The 17,632-nt window shown below is 34.9% G+C and overlaps 1 protein-coding gene across 2 annotated transcripts in view; it reads left to right on the forward strand.

The window, feature by feature from the left end:
- FBXL3 (F-box and leucine rich repeat protein 3) overlaps positions 1–16,959 on the forward strand; it is a 34,632-nt gene extending 17,673 nt beyond the window's left edge. For both annotated transcript variants that reach the window (XM_027844540.1, XM_027844539.1), the window contains exons 4-5: positions 10,900–11,071; positions 14,407–16,959. In XM_027844540.1, the coding sequence (XP_027700341.1) occupies positions 10,900–11,071; positions 14,407–15,050 (816 nt within the window). In that variant the 3' untranslated portion in view covers positions 15,051–16,959. The remainder of the gene's footprint in view (positions 1–10,899; positions 11,072–14,406) is intronic.
- The last annotated feature ends 673 nt before the right edge of the window (positions 16,960–17,632 follow it).

The raw sequence follows: 17,632 nt of genomic DNA on the forward strand, positions 1-17,632 counted from the left end.
AGTTACCAACAACCAAGCTAAAGTTTGTTGATAAACTAAAAACTGATTATTAGCACCTTTTCCCCTCTTTCAAACCTCCCCCACCACTGCCACCACAACCTTTTACTGCACAAGCACAAAGTGGCTGCATAGAAATTGGAACCATTTTGTAATTTTCTTTGTTTCATGAGTTGCCCTAGCTAAAGAACTTAACCACCAAATATCTGGCCTACTAGTTGCAAGCCTTTCTATACTTGCTTAGGCTTGTCAGTCTTCAGAGATCAGACTTGTTCTGTTGCCAAGACTATATTTGTAGTCCCAGCGTTGTAGAACTTGCTAGGAATTGCACTCTGCTGGCATGGTCTTTGAGAACCCTATAACACTGTGAAGTATTGGGATAGAATTTTGTGGGGTATCAAAATTAGAACAGAATTAGAAGAAATAAAAATGAGGGAAAAGATATGACCTGCAATTGAAACAACTCAATTTTGACTCATTCAGATTATTATTAATAAGGGGAAGTAGATAATAGATAAAAAGAAAGGATAGATACAGACTATAACAAGTTTATATAGAAATTTAACCACTATGAATTAGTTCCTATGTAGGGAGACTGTGAGAGTTCAGAAAATTGCTTCGTTAATCACACACTTCATAAAGTAGAGAAAAATGACAAAGGGCAATACTAGTTAAAAATACAAATTTGTTTATAGAGGACAGTGGAAAATTATGAATTTATGAATCATAAAAAGAGAGAGCCAGTGGAGAGGAAAAGCAGTTTAATGAAAATTTGACAAGAGACCCAACTCACCAAAGTCATCCCAAGGGATGAAAATGGAAGGAAGACAACAGGGTTTTTTTGGGCAGAATAGTATTTTATTTTTTCAATTACATGTAAAGATAGTTTTCAACATTCATTTTTTGTAAAATTTTTATAATTTATAAAATGTTTTTCTCCCTTTCTCCCATGTCTCCCCACCCACCCGAGACAGGAAGCAATCTGATATAGGTTACACATGTGCAATCATGTAAACATATTTCCACATTAATCATGTTGTGAAAGAAGAAACAGAACAAAAGGGAAAAGCCATGGAAACAATAAAGTGAAAAAAAAAGTGATCTGCATTCAGACTCCATAGTTCTTTGTCTGGATGTGCATAGCATTTTCCATCATGAGTCTTTTGGAATTGTCTTGAATCATTGTATTGCTGAGAAGAGCTCAGTCAATCATAGTTGATCATAGTATAATGTTGCTGTTACTGTGTACAGTGTTCTCCTGGTTCTTCTCATTTCATTCAGCATCGGTACATAAAAGTCTTTCCAGGTTTTTCTGAAATCCGCTTGCTCATTGAAGAAACATTTTCCATTGGAAATGTTTGCAAAGATTTTCACAGCCAACTTTTTACTGTCAAACACAGTCCAAGTGAACTCTACCACATTTGTATTCTAATCATAGTCCCTAATCACAAGACTCTAATCACAGTCTCAGATATGTTTACATAAGAGGTAGAAATGGCACTGAAGAAAACAAAGATGGGAAAAGCATCTAAATTAGATAGCTATATTGGAAGACACTGCCATTGTGAGAGGTCTAGGGATTGATTCACAACATATCTTAAGGAATAAAGAAAGATGCCAAAGGCAAGGGAAAAAATCTCAGGCTTTACTGGTACAGGAAAAAGTTAACTGGACAGAGTAACAACTATCAAGCTTTAGGCCTGATTTCCTAACTATATATACTCTCAATTAGAATCATTGGCACATATTGAGGTCATCCTCATGATGTTAGGGGGGGTATTAGAGGAAACAGGATTTTACAAGTGGTATTCCATAGTTGATTACATCTTCACCATCACACTATTGATTAAAAGATATTGAAAGGTCCTATTGTACTTATTGATCATAAAACACAATTCACAGAGTCAAAGAATTTGAGAGTTGGAAGGGACCTCAGTGACCGTGTAGACTAACTCCTATGTGAAAGGAATCCTCTTGAAAACATATCTGATAAGCGGTCATCCACCTACTTGAAGACCCTCAAGGAGGGAGGAACCCACCATTTCTAAAGATAGCCCATTCCATTTTCGCCCAGCTCTAATATTTAGGGAGCTTCTTTTTTCTGCCTTTCAAATATTCAAATGGATCTCTGATCATGTTGATTCAGGAATTTCTTCCAGTGATGCAGATTGCAATCTGTCCATGCCTGCCTATCCTATACGACACTGATTCATGTTCTCCCAAAAATGCACACGAAAGGTCCACCCAGTGTGCTGGAGGTCTTCCACATTTCTCCCAATATCTGTAAAGTACCAGTAGAGCACTCTGGCAGTGTCCACTCGTCATCCTTCGCTCTTGCCACATGACCAAACCATCTTCTTTTTCTGTCATATGTTTCTTTGATGACATCTTTTGCTCTTATTTTTTTCCTCTCTTTTCTTTTTTTAATTTCTTGTTAGTTATATGTTGTAGCCTTCTTACATCCACCATGCACTTTTCCTTTGCCTTCTGGGTATGCTTTGGCAAACATACAGCTTACTGCCATACAGCAACACTAGTAAAATTGTTTGTATTGAAAAGATAAGCATTTGCTGATATGAGAAGCTTGGGGTCAGTAAAAGTAATTCGTCCTTTGCTCTCCTTTTTTAACTTTGGGGGCAGCTCACTGTATCAGATAAGGTGGAATTTTGTTCTACAGAGTTGAATGCTTTTTCTGTAATCAACAAATAAGCATAATGAGATCTTTTATTCTCTACATCTTTCTCATTATGCTATGGTATAAATTTGGCCTATTGTGAAATATTATTTTAGAAAGCCTGCTTATTCCTTTCTAATATTATCATGGAGGATGTTTGTAATTCACATGTAGATTACGTGATAAAATACTTACGTGAAGATTTTGTATAGGTGGTAGAACAGGTGTATAAATTGGTGGTAGCTGATGTTTTTTCATTCATCTTGTTTTGGGATCAGTAAGATCTGAGTTTTTTTTCCCCCCTACACCTTTGATATCTTCCCCTCCTTTAGATACTGTATAAATTGGTATCTTTGGTAAAATAGTCCCCAATAGTCTCAATTATATCACTTTCAGCACAGATATCCTGTATATCAAGGATTCTTAACTTTTAAAATTTTATGGATCCCTTTGGCAATATGGTGAAATATATGAACAAAATGGTTTTTTTAATTTTTTTTTTAATTTTTATTTTTAAAATGTGTTTTTAAAACTTTGGGTTACAAATTTTCTCCTTTCCTCCATCCCCACCCACCCTCATTGAAAAGGCAAGCATCTTGACACAGATTATAGATGTGTAGTCATGCAAAACACTTCCATAGTAGTCATGTTTTTTTTCTTTTTGGTGAGGCGATTGGGGTTAAGTGACTTGCCCAGGGTCACATAGCTAGTAGATGTTAAGTGTGTGAGACCGGATCTGAACTCAGGTCTTCCAGACTCCAAAGCCGGAGTTTTATCCACTGTGCTACCTAGCTGCCTCCATAATAGTCATATTGTGAAAAACTAAGTATATTTCCCTTCATCCTATCCTGCAAAATGTTGTTAAATGCCTAAGATAAAATACTTATGATTGTAAGGGAAACTCATTATACTAAAATACATTTATCAAAATGTTTTAAAAATTTTCACTGACACCCCCCCCACAAAGATATCTATGGACCCCAGGTTAAGAATCCCTGCTTTCTATATATCTACTTGATCCATTCTGTCCACTTTTCCCATCCTTGTTCTTTTCAGTGCTACTACTTCTACTTCCTCTTTTTAGTACCTTAACGGATGGTCTGTTTGTGGTGGTTCCACTGTCCATAATAGAGATACTTGTAATAATTTTTGCAATTTCCCCCCCTTTTTCTGTTTGTAGCCCTGTATTTTCCTCCCTGAATGCCTTTGGGAAGTCTGCTTCATTGAATATCTTGTCACACCTTTATCAGATTGGTTTTATGATCCACTGAGCTTCTTTCTGCCTTACAAGATGCTTATAGTCAAAGAATATGAATAGAGTAACACTCAAAAGAAGAAATCCAACCTTTCTATAGCTACATGAAAAAAATGCTCCATATTACTAATAATTAGAGGAACATAAAGTAAATCAATTCTGAAGTTCTGCCTCACTCATCAGATTGGCAAAGATGATGAAAAGAAAAGTGACAATTGTCAGGGCTGTGGGAAAACAGGCAAATTGATACATTGTTGGTGGAGCTGTGAATTGGTCCAGCCATTCTGGAAAATAATTTGGAGCAGTGCTCCCAAAGTTACTAAATTGTGTATACCCTTTGACCCAGTAATATCATTACTAGGCCTATGCCCCAAAAAGATCTGAGAAAGAGGAAAATGTCCTATATTTATAAAAAAATATTTATAGAAGCTCTTTTTGTGGTCGATAAGAACTGGAAACTAAGGGGGTGCCCATAAATTGGGTAATGTCTGAACAAACTATGGTATATGAATATAAGAAATGATGAAAGGGAAAGTTTCAGGAAGAACCTGGCATTCTGGGCTGGTAGTTTATATGAACAAAATGAGACACAAAGTCATTTGACAGTTAACAAAAGGAGATTTACTTATCCCTAGCTAAGGAAGAATATTTGATGAGGATAGACACTGAGGACACTTCGAGTTGATCCAGCTGAGCAAAGCCTGTGTTACTCATCATGACCTACCAGCCAAATCTCTTGAGAACCTTCTCCCCTCTTTTCCTTGTGGTTCCTTTTCTATTCAGTTGATGAGGAAGTGGTGTCTACAGAATATCTCAACACCTTTTAAGGAAAAACTAGTCGTATCTGCAGAGAAGAAGGGATTAAAATGTTGCTCCTACCACATCTGGGAAAACTTGTATGAACTGATCCAGAGTGAAGTGAGCAGAACCATTTCTGCTGTTAACCACAGCATTGTAAAAATAAATAATTTTCAATGTCTTAAAAATTCTTATTAATGTATTGATCAACTTCGATTCCAGAAGACCAATGGTGAGGAATGCTGGCTATTGAGATGTTGTGATCTAAATATGCAAAATGAGACTTTTTTTTGACATGTTCAATAAGGAATTTTTTTTTTGCTTGACTATGCAAATTAGTAAACAAGAGTTTTATTTTTCTTTTTTGGGGGGGAGTTAAGGGGTGTGAGTGAGAAAAAATAAATGATTATTAATTGAAAAATAAATATAATTTAATTTAAAAAGAATATTGCTTATAATTGCCATTTCATCCTTTTCAAGATTATATAGGTAAGGTTATATTCTGTTGCCTTTAGCAGCCATCTTTGGCAAGTAAATCAAATGTTTGTAGGATATACTACTATTTCTTGGGCTCTTTTGGTCTCCATGTAGCAATCACTTATCACTGGTTTACCTTCTAGTTGCTATCAATATCATTTCTGTTGCACATTGCCCACTTTAAATTTTTCAGTAGGTTAAGTGATTCAGTGTTAATCTTAATTGTATACCATATCTTTTTTCTCATTACTGTTTTTTCTTGTTTATTCTGACCATAACTCCCATGAGTCTATAGTCTGTGGAGACAGTAGATGCAAGGATAACACACATTTCTAATTCTTTTTGTGTCTGTTAAAATGTTAATTTCATTTTTTATGGTGTTTGGTGTTTGCCATATCCAGCAAAGACTTTTTTTTTTGTGGAAGAAATTGTTTCATGGTATGGAAGTGTGAGGCTTCTGTATAATCTTCAGGTCTTTGGCCTTTCTTATTTCTTTCTCCTAAGCCATACTTGTCGATAGATTTTTCCCCATCCTCATTTTTTCCCACTTTTGCATTTAAGTCACCAAGTATCAGAGATTTGATTTGGAGAGTCTTAGCAAGGTTTTCCATTTAATTTCTCTTTATCCTTTCATCTTAAACAACTGATACTTTTGTGTAAGCTACAATTATTTGAATGATGGTCTTTTTTTTTTTTTTGCACATACTTAGAATTAGCATTGTTATCTATGAAGATCAAATGTCCTTTGATAATATATCTTGTAACTTTTCAGAATACAGTAAAACCAACTCCAACTCATTTGCCTTTCCAAGGAGTACCTGTGTATGATCCTTTCACTTAGCTGCAACTTCCTTCAGTTTTCATTTATTACAAGAATATAATAATTTATATGATTCAGTTCCTCTAGCAAACTATTCACATATTGGTCACTGAACAAGGATATCACACTTTAGAGTACCAACAATCAAATTAAGGTTTTGTTGTAGGTATAAAAACTGTGTGATTTTTAGGACACTGTGCCCCTTTCCCCACCATCCTTCCACCATCAATATAGAAGCAGAAAAGAGCCTTAAAGAACTGAGGGCCATTAAAAAATTTTTCCCCCCATTTTATGAGTTGCTGTGACCAAAAAAGTTTTATCAGCAGGTTGCCAGACTCCTGGTGATATGCTTCTTGATGATTACCTAATCTCTTCCTTGGAAAATAAACCAGATCTGTTTTTCCTAAAGCCATCTTAAAACCCTTCCAGCATGGTAGAATCTGCAAGAGCTTGTGCATTGCTGGTATAATGAAGAACAAAGGCTCACCCTCATGCCATGATGAGGAATCAGAGTAGGACTTCTGTGGAGATTTCCTGACATCAGGCCTAAACCTGCCTCTGCTTTCAGTTACTTTTTCATTACTATTTTTTCTTGTTTATTATAAATTCTGATGAGTCTGTAGTTGGTCTGTTTATGGACAGTAGACTCAAGGATCACTCACATATTTTTAATAAGCTCCCACCAAGCTGTACTCTACTAGATTTTTACATTATGCTCCAGAAACTTCAGTCCTGGAACTCACAACTAAGAATTACCCTCCACCCACAGGCCCTTTCTCTGACTGGAAGGTGGAGGGCCCCTTCAGCCCATTTAAGGAGGACACTTGGGCCACTCATCTCTTCATTTCCTACCAGACTGCACTCTCAAGTAGCTTCTGGACCTCTCTGTCATGCTTCCACATTGGATGCCCTCTCCCCTCTCCTTTTTTAGCTTCCTTTTATGTCTTGTCCATTAAAACGTAAGAACTTGAGAGCAGGGACTGCCTTTTCTTTTTGCTTGTATTTATATTCCCAGTATTTAGCACAGTACCTGGCACATAGTAAACATTGAAAAAGTACCTGTTTACTTGACTTGGTACTTCTGCCCTTTGGGACTAAGCAGAATGAGTTCTTAAACTCTTCCACATGGCTGCTCTTCAGATATTTAAAGATGAAGAATATGATAGTTGAATCCTGTTTCTCAGAGTATTATTTTTTTCAGGCTAAATGGGCCCAGTTCCTTCAATTCATCCTTATATCAGCTGACCTCAAGGCCCTTCACCATTCTGGTTTCTCTCCTCTGGACATTCTGCACCTTACTAATATTCTTCTTAAAATACAATGTTGAGACCTTAGCAAATGAGTTCTGATGCGAGCAGAGTATGGTAGGACTATGATTTATTTCCCTGTTCCTGGAAGCTGTGCTTTTCTTACTGCAGCATAAGATCACATTAGCTTTTTTGACTGCCACATCACACTGCTTACTCAGCTTGCAGTATTTTATTTTTAATTAGAAAAAGGCATTTGAATTGGTAGAACATAATGTAACTGTAAAGTCACTTGTCTTCAGTAAAGGAGTATCTCTGTATATGTTAAGATCAGTGCTATTTTTTAATAGATTAAACCAGAAATAACTGTTGAACTGATCTTTTTTATATCAAAGCCCAGTATAAAACAAGAAAATGTATGTTCACCAAAGGTGATTGTCATTGTTATAGAGAATGTCCTGGTGTCTGTCCAAGTGGGAAAGTGGCCTCCATGTAAATGGTAAGGTCCTAGTTGTAGATAATGATTGTATTTTAAAATTGATAATACTCTATTGTAGTATAGTAGCCCCAAGAACAATTTTAGGCTCTTTCAGTGATAACTATGTTTACTCACAAGAACTTACCCTATCAGTCCATAGTGGAAAAATTAAATGAGCAGAAAATGTCTGTTGTCCTATAATGTATATTTGGATGGCAGAAGTCCCAGCTTTTTAAGAGGTAAGTATGCATTTTGTAAGCCAATGGGTAGAAAAATTAAAGCATGTATTATCAAAGGGATGGTTAATCAACTTACAGAAAAAATAGTGGCAAACACAAAGAGCCAGTGTGGTTTTATTGAAGATAGGTCATACCAGATTAAATTCATTTCAGTCAATAAAGTCAATAAACATTTATTAAGTGCCTACCCCTGTTTTTAAGGATCTTTCACTCTAATGGAGGAAGACAACAAACAAAAGAAAGCTGAAAAGCAGAGGGAGAGGAAAGTACCCAGCACAGGGGCATGGTAGAGAAGCCAAAGAAGTTCCAAAATGAGTGCTGCCAGAGAAGTCCAGAAAGTCTAAAATAAGTTCAGCTAATCAAGAAATGTCTGAGGAGTTGTCTTCAGATGATTTCCTTTTTTTTTTTTTTTTAATTTGGTTAGTAGATTTACAGGATGTTAGAAGGCTATGGACAGTAATATACCTAGATTTCAAAAAAGCATTTGGCAGTCTCTGATGTTAATGTAGACAAGATATAGGCTAGATGATAGGGAGATTACAAACTGGTTGAATGCTGGGACCCAAAGAGTAGTCATTAATGATTTGATGTTAACTTCAAATATCTCTAGTGGAGTGCCCTAAGGATCTGTGGTTGTCACTGTGCCTTTTAATAACATTTTTTTATCACTCACCTGGAGAAATACAAATGGAATGATTATTAGCATAATTATAGATGACACAAAACTTGATGGGTTAACGTTGTCAGGATCCAAAAATCTTATAGACTTGAGCAATGCTTCTCAAACTTTTTTTTTAATCTTAGAACACCTTTATATACTCTTAAAAATATTGAAGAATCCCCAAAGACCTTTGTTTATGTGGGTTATAGCATTTACTTTGTTAAAATTAAAAGGATTTGATATTATTATGCAAATAGTTTTGACTTCTTTGTATCCCCATCTGGACAACTGCTAGACTGAATTAGGCCAAAACTAGCTGATGAGATATGATAGGGCTAAATGTGGTTTTACAATTGGGTTAAAGAAACCAGTCAATTTCTCACGAACAAGATGGGGGAAATATGACTAGATAGCAAATTATATGAAAAAGATCTGGGAGTTAGTAGATTGCAGGCTGTATGTGAATCAGCAGTATTATGGTACAGCCAAAAAAATCTGATGTAATCTTAAACTGCATTGTGAGGCATAATGTATTCTACAACCAGGGAATAGCCTTGTTGTGTGCTTTGCCCTAATCAGACTATAACTGGAGTAATTTGATTATGACTACCATATTTAAAGGACATTGAGATCTGGAGAATGTGTAAAGGAGTGTTACCAGGATTAGTTGGAGGAAATGAGGATATATTCAGCCTGGAGGTTGGTGGGGATAACAAGAACTGTCTTCAGCTATTTGGAAAGCAGTCATGTAGAAGAGGTGTTAGACTTGCATTGTTGGCTCCAAAAAGTAGAACTAGATGAACAGCAGGTGAAAAGTTGTGGGAAATGGATTAAGGCTCATGTGAGAAAAATCTAAGAGAGCTAGGGAAATAAGTGGAATGAATCTCCTTAGAAAGTAATCAGACTTCCTCCCATATTAGCTGTCATCAAGGAAAGCTATATTCCAACTTTCTAAGCATATTATGGAAGGGGATTCTTGATGAAATCTGATTTGGACCAGATGCCTAAGGTACCTTCTGACTTAAGAGATTCTGAGTGGGAACATAAACTGGTTAAGGGAGAAAGTATATAAGGGCATGTGTCAGTCTCTTTCCCTGTTCCCTGGCTTACGTCTTCTGAATTTTACTACTTGTTATGGAATCTTTTGGGCACATATATTTTCTTTGGCTACAGTCCACTCCCTGGCTTCCTACCCAGTCAGTTTGTCCACAGTAGCTAATCTGGTTTTATTTCTGTGTCCAACAAATGTTTGTGTTGCTGTCCGTAAAGATGGAAGTTAGTCAACTATCTTTATGAACAAAATATATTCTAAATATTAATCTCAGAACTGGAAGTGACGTCATCATCCAATCTGTTCCTGAACAGTAATCTTTTCTGTAATATCTCTTAAGTGGTTGTTTAGCCTTTGAAGATATTCAGTGATAGAGAGCTCCTGAGGTTCCCTTCTTTCTGCTTTTTGGATAGCTATAGATGTTAGGAAACAATTTAGGAATTAATTTTATCTTGCTTATTAATAAGATTGTTATTTTTATTTTTTGTGAGGCAATTGGAGTTAAGTGACTTGCCCAGAGTCACACAGCTAGTAAGTGTTATGTGTCTGAGGCCACATTTGAACTCAGGTCCTCCTGACTCCAGGGCCAGTGTTCTAGCCACTGCACCACCTAGCTGCTCCGATTTTGATTTTTACAATCAAATTTTACACAAGTTGTGAATTCCAGCACTTTCAACGTTTCTGCTAGCTTCTGAGTTGATCGGTTTTAATTTGGGTACTACATACATTTTGAATACTTTCAACTAGTAAGAAATTAGATGAAGTGTTTTTTTAATAGTGTTTAAATATAATTTAATGAAAAGGATACAGCCTACTTTTACTGCAATAAGCATAACATTGGTTACCAAACAGAGTACTGTGATGTATTTAAGTAACACTGTAACCGTAAGTTCTGGAAAGAATTTCTCTCTTCTCCTGCTAGAGACTACAGTGATTTCAAGAGACCTTCAGTCTGAGCTTTTCCCCTCCCAACAAGTACCCTTTAATCTTTTTCACTATTTGGAAGCAAAAAATAGAATGAACAGTATCCCTTTATCCCATATTTCCTAATACCAGCCACCAACCTCCTCCTCCCCCCTAAATGACAACTACATTGAAGTAGCAAATTTAGCATAAGTTTTAGAGTGATATATTTGCTGTTGTATTATATAGAAACTTTATTTAAAAAAAAATTAAATGATGATCTGATTTTTCCCCCATAGTCTCATTTTATCTCTGCACTGACCGTTGTGTTTGTAAACTCCAAATCACTGTCGTCACTTAAGATTGATGATACACCTGTAGATGATCCATCCCTCAAGGTACTAGTGGCTAACAACAGTGATACACTCAAATTGTTAAAAATGAGCAGTTGTCCTCATGTCTCTCCAGCAGGTATGTTGTATTATATTTTGCTCATTATAGTTTGAATAAAAGTTGTGTGGTATGTTAAACCAAAAAAATTACAAAAACTGCACCTCTTTTGGGCATGGCAGGTAAACTTACTCTTGTATGTGAATCTTTTATATTTAATATTATATAATAATTATATTTATAATAATATATTTAATGTTATATAATAAATATTTAAAGGCTACAATAGTAGCCTCTCCCATTAATCTTTTTTAGACTAAATTCCTTTAACTATTCCTTATGAGATGACTTCTCAACATATCACCCCCCCTTTTTTTTTTTGCTATTATCTCAGTATCTCCTTTATCTGTGATGCCTAGATTTGAACACAATATTCTAGGTGTGGACTCATATATTATAGGGGGCCTATTTCTGTGATCTAGGTACTATAATTGAATTAAATTTTTAAGTGCTACTTTACACTGCTGGAGGGTGAGCATACTATCATGGATAGAGAGCTGTCTTCATATTCAGAAAGACCTGGGTACAAGTACCATTTCTGACACATCCTGGTGTGTGATCCTGTATAAATTTCTTAACCTATCAGTGTCCCATGTAGCTCCCTCAGACTAAAATTGCAGAGCAGGTGCCTGTCCGAATTGAGAGAGGAACACAGGTCCATTACTGAAAAAAGGTGATTGAGAAAATGTTATTAATTATCAACTTATATGCCTACTTTCCCATATCTGCACCATCTTTGAAATTCATGTGTATCAGAGGTATCTTTGATGAAGGTATGAAAAGGGAACAGAAGGCTTTAACAGTATTCTACATTATGCTATTCAGACCACATCTTCAATATTGTGTTCAATTCTGGCTATTACATATTAAAGGATATTGACAGTAGTTTTTTTTTTAATTCAAAATAGAAAAATTCACTTAACCAAAAATCAGATTTGTAATGTAAAGCTGCAATATTTACATCTGCTTATTTGGTAGGGTATTTTCCTTGGGATGGAGCAGGGTGCCATTTCAGCTGTTGTGGCCCATAGCTAAAAAGGGAACATCAATAAGAAACTTAGATGAGTAGTTAAACATTCTTCTAATTAGATTAGATCCAGTGTGGCACCATGCCAGGGGAATGGTGATATGAGAGAGTGTAATAAATTAACCTTTTGCCCAAGTTCCTGTGCTTCCAGGGGAGTGAGGAAATAAAAATGTGAGTCAAGAATTAAGGGAAACCTAGGTTAACCTTCCTTCCATACCACATTCCAGATGGTCCACCCTTTTGAGTTTCCCCAGTAAGAAAATTCATGAAGACACACAGAAGGTTTTGTTCTTGATTTTGATACTAAAGATGGTTCTAACTCATACCTTTATTTATTTGATCTAAATTTTTTATATTATATCCTTATAGGGAGAGAATACTCTTCATTCTCCAAATTTAAGCTTACAAATGCAATTAATGCGTAGTTTTCCTATTATCTTCTTCCCCCACCTAAAGGTATTGAAAAGAAAAAAAATCAGATTCCATTTATTAATAAATTAGCATCCTCATAAGACTCTGCTGAGCCCATAATTCAGCTCCATTATTCAGAAGTATTATGTCTTTACAATTAGGCAGCACATCTATGTTTTTAACAGCAATAGTAAAACAAACTCCCATTTATTTTACCTTACTGATCCCAAAAAACTGACCTTGCATGTAACCCCATCATCACCAAGGCAGATTTTGATAGTTTGATTTGGTTTGTAGTTTCAAAACCCAAAAGAATCTGTCAGCAAACCTTGGAAAATGTTTATAATTATGGAAAATCAGTGTCAAATCACTCTGGGCTCCCTTCTTAACTTACACTTAAGTGTTTTTTCTGATTTCTTCCCACCAATAAAATATGTGAAATCAATGTCCATAGCTTTATTATTTTCAGGCATGTTTGACTCTGTGATCTCATTTGGGGTTTTCTTAGTAAATATGCTGGAGTGGTTTGCCATTCCTTTTTCCAGCTCATTTTACAGATGAGGAAACTGAGGCAAACAAGATTAATTGACTTGCCAAGGCTCACACAGCTGGTAAGTGGTTGATTTGAGGTTGGATTTGAACTAAGGCCCTCCTTAGTCCAGGGCCGGCACCCTATCCACTACACCACATAGCTGCTTTAGCGGTATTATAGAAAGGATATATTATCATATTTTTCATAGTTTTCCCTACATGTTTAAATTTGGAATTATAAATATTGGTTGTATTTACAATGAACAATAAAGTTTAGGAACTATTTTCTAGAATTTAGTCTTTGAAATTAGGTCATGATTTGATTAGCTAAGTAAAATTAAGCATACAGAGAGTTTTAACTGAATAATTACCTTTCAAAGCTATTACTAAAATTTTATTAGTAAGATGTGTAGACTTTATTGATGTTTCTTATTACTGATAATCATAGTTTGAATAGCATTTTTAAAGAATTGATTTTATTGATAACTTTGTTTTTACATTGCCTGGATTTCCTCCTTTCTTTCTCCCCCTCCCACAGAGTCTTCCCTTATAAAAGATTATTTTTAAAAAAGGGGAAAAATTAACAAAACTGATAAGCATAAAAAAAAAATCTGAAGCATTGTTTTATACCCTATGGACTCCCAACTCTACAAAGGAGTAGAGGGAGGTGTCTTCTTGTATTTCTTTTTTGGGGGGGGGGGGGCAAGATTATTCTCTGTAATTTCACAACATTTTTTTTCCAGTTGTTTTATGGTGGTCTTTTTCATGTACCTTGTATGTATATTGTTTCCTGGCTCTGCTTACTTTGCATTACTTTACATTCACTTTTCCATGCTTTTCATTCATCATGTTTGTCATTTATTACAACACAGTAATATTCCATTACATTAATGTGCCACGGTTTCTTCAGCCGTTCCCCAATTCATGGATACCTACTTTGTTTCTAATTCTTTGCTATAACAAAAAGCTGCTATAAATATTTTAGCTCATATGGAGCCTTTCTTTTTGTCTTTTTTCCATGGGATACATAAATAGCACTTTAAGGTTTACATAATACTTCATGTATGTTGTCTCATTTGTTCCTGGCAACTACCCTATGAGGTAGGTAGTGCAAGTATTGTTAGTTCCAGTTTATATGTTAGAAAACTGAAAGTCACAGAAGTTAAAGACTAAGTAGGCTAAAGTCACGTAATTAGTAAGTGATCAAGCTGGGATTTGAGCCCACTTCTTTTGTCTTCCAAGTTCAATGATCCTTCCACTATACCATGTTGTGTCCCATTAAAACTGCATTAAAGTATTGTAGCTCTGTCTTATAAAGTTAAAATTAAATCATTATAAAAAGTACAATTTCAGTTGTGAATTGGCTGAATTTGTTTTCTTTTCCAAGGTATCCTTTGTGTGGCTGACCAATGTCATGGCTTACGTGAACTGGCCTTGAACTACCACCTCTTAAGCGATGAGCTGCTTCTCGCTTTGTCTTCTGAGAAACATGTCAGATTAGAACACTTGCGCATTGATGTAGTCAGTGAAAATCCAGGACAGACACACTTCCATACAATTCAGAAGAGCAGCTGGGATGCTTTTGTCAGACATTCACCTAAAGTAAATTTAGTGATGTATTTTTTTTTGTATGAAGAAGAATTTGACCCATTCTTTCGTTATGAAATTCCTGCCACCCATCTTTACTTTGGCAGATCAGTAAGTAAAGATGTACTTGGCCGTGTTGGAATGACATGCCCTCGTTTAGTTGAACTAGTAGTGTGTGCTAATGGATTACGACCACTCGATGAGGAATTAATTCGCATTGCAGAACGTTGCAAAAATTTGTCAGCTATTGGACTAGGTGAATGTGAAGTCTCTTGCAGTGCCTTTGTTGAGTTTGTGAAGTTGTGTGGTGGCCGTCTGTCTCAACTATCCATTATGGAAGAAGTACTAATTCCTGACCAGAAGTATAGTTTGGAGCAGATTCATTGGGAAGTATCAAAGCACCTTGGTAGAGTTTGGTTTCCAGACATGATGCCCACTTGGTAAAGACCTTATGCCAAAAGGCAATTTTAATAGCACCTTAAACTTGAGCATACCACATTGTAAAAAAGAAAAAAAAAGCTTATTTAATGTAGTTTTCATATAGTTATATGACTGTGGCATAGAAATTTGATATTTGCAGTCAGTGACTAATAAACAGGCTTAAATATTGATTGTAATATGGAAGCTCCATGGGCCAGGTTTGGTCAGAAAAATCTGTTTCTTTAGCCTAGTAACAGTCAAATATCAGTAGAAAAATCAGTAGTGGTTCAAATATAAGAATAATAAACAGTTGTAAAGTTTAAACATGTTAAGTCTGAGAAACTTGTTTACTACAGATTATGAAATCCAAGTAGTCATAGATTTTCAAAAATGTTTTGTTCTCTATGCAGTTTTTAAAAATGTAAATTTGACAATTTTTAGGGTCTTCGTACACCTGTTATAAGGTGTCAAATATAGCTCAGGAAGATAAGGTTTATGGGAGATGGGTGTAGGTATGTTTTGCTTGTGAAGATTGGCCAAATTTTCACAGTTTTTACACAGCCCAGTTTTTTCTTACTGTACATGTTTCTTGGGGGGAAATAAGTATACACTTATTAGGCAAATGGTAAATTTAACAAAGTGGGCTGTTGTATAAGAATATAAATTAGAGCCAAGATCAAACTACCACAGGGCAAATGCACAAGGAGTATAAGGAAAAGCATTTGATTTACATTTTGAAAATTGCTTTGTAATCTACTAACCTTATAAAGTCTATCCTGTAATATGTTATTCTGTAAATTGCACTTGAGGCATTTGTATGTGAAGTAAGGAATATTTGGTTTTTGTATATTGTTTAAACTAGTTTTGAGGTTATGATGTAACTGAAATTCATAATGGCAAACTATTTAAAAAGCCAAATCAAAATTATAATTAAAGGTAAACTCAAATGTTTATAAATTGTATGAAAGATTATCAGATTGTAGTGAGTCTTAATGGTGGCTTATTTTTTTCTTTTAGGGATTGTACAGCTAAATTGTGTAAGATATTTTGGTTTTTATTAATCATACATGAAGCTCCAAATGTATATTTTTAGGGTGAGCTATAATAAATTTAAAAGGCATATTTAAGTTTATAATTATATTTTTTGAGTGAATATTGCTAAGTGGATAGAACAGTTTTAACAGAAAAAGTATCAGCAGGTTCCTGTAATTGGCAATCACATTAGTTAAATGAGTATTTTCTAAATGAATTTTTTGTCACTTTAAAGTGTCATTTTAAGTTGCCTCCACCTATACAAAGGTAATAGTATAAAGCATAGTTCGTATAAATATTAAGTTTTATCTTCAAACAGCTGAATTTCCTACTCTTTATATAAACTTTGGTTCTGGGGACTAATGCTAAATATTTCCCTCTTTGGGAGAAATTGGAAGGGCACTAACCATCCATTTTTAAAAAGTAGTTTATTCCTGATAGTATAAATTGATGCCTGAAATTACTTCATCAGTGTTTCAGAAATAGTTTATCTCAGTTAGCAGTTGTGGGTACTAACTGTTTTATTAATTTTATCTACTTCAAAACAGGATTACATATTGAATAGAGTAATTTATGGTCTTCTAAATAATTTTGATTTGCCTTAGGATTTTGAAATGATGAGAACTTAATCTTTAGCCACATGTAAATAAGCAGAAACAATATAATAGCTCAAATTTAAAAATTAATAAGAAGTGAATGCTAGTGGTTATTTTGCATGCACACGTACTCACGTGCACACAAACACACACACATACCTTCATAAGCTTGACTTTTAACAGAAATGAATGTTAAGTACTTGGGGTATTTTAAAAGAGGCACAGATCTCCTTGAACATCTTTAGTAAATGGATTTGACAAAACAGATGCTAATAACCAAAGTTCTACTTGGAAGTTTACATTTTGTAAAAGCTGATTTATATAATACTTGAAATGCTTAATTTCAGTTTATAAACATATGCATAACATTTAAGATTAATTTTTACTTATACTTTATATGCTCAATACTTTTATCTATTTGAAAATAGAGATAGTTTTTAATTCTGGAGTATTACCATGATCAAATCAAGCATTTAAAAATTATTTTCTGACTTTAAAACCCAAATTAGATTCAGTTTCAATAATGTTCTGGTTTGGAGGAATTTTATTTCATGTGTGCTCAATATAATTACAAAATTTTGCTTAAGACTAGTTCCTGGGGTAGCTAGGTGGCGCAGCGGATAGAGCACCAGCCCTGGAGTCAGGAGTACCTGAATTCAAATGCAGCCTTGGACACATAACACTCCTAGCTGTGTGACTCTGGGCAAGTCACTTAACCCCAACTGCCTCACATAAAAAAAAAAAGTCCTTATTTTTGAAAAAAGATTATTTATTGACAATGACTGATACAGAGGTTTGAAAGACTGGTGAAGATTAATACTGCATTCAACCTCTAAGCAGAGAAAACAAATTGTAAAATAATCAGTAAGAAGTACCTTTAAAAGAATAATTTTGCCTTTCTCACCTTTTTGCATATCCATACATTTCAATCAAAACATTTCAAGCTTGCTAGTCTCATTTTTCAGTCATAAAGACTTC

The sequence above is a fragment of the Vombatus ursinus genome, unplaced genomic scaffold, assembly GCF_900497805.2.
Source record: "Vombatus ursinus unplaced genomic scaffold, bare-nosed wombat genome assembly UNPS02014942.1, whole genome shotgun sequence".
In the NCBI taxonomy this organism is placed as follows: domain Eukaryota; kingdom Metazoa; phylum Chordata; class Mammalia; order Diprotodontia; family Vombatidae; genus Vombatus; species Vombatus ursinus.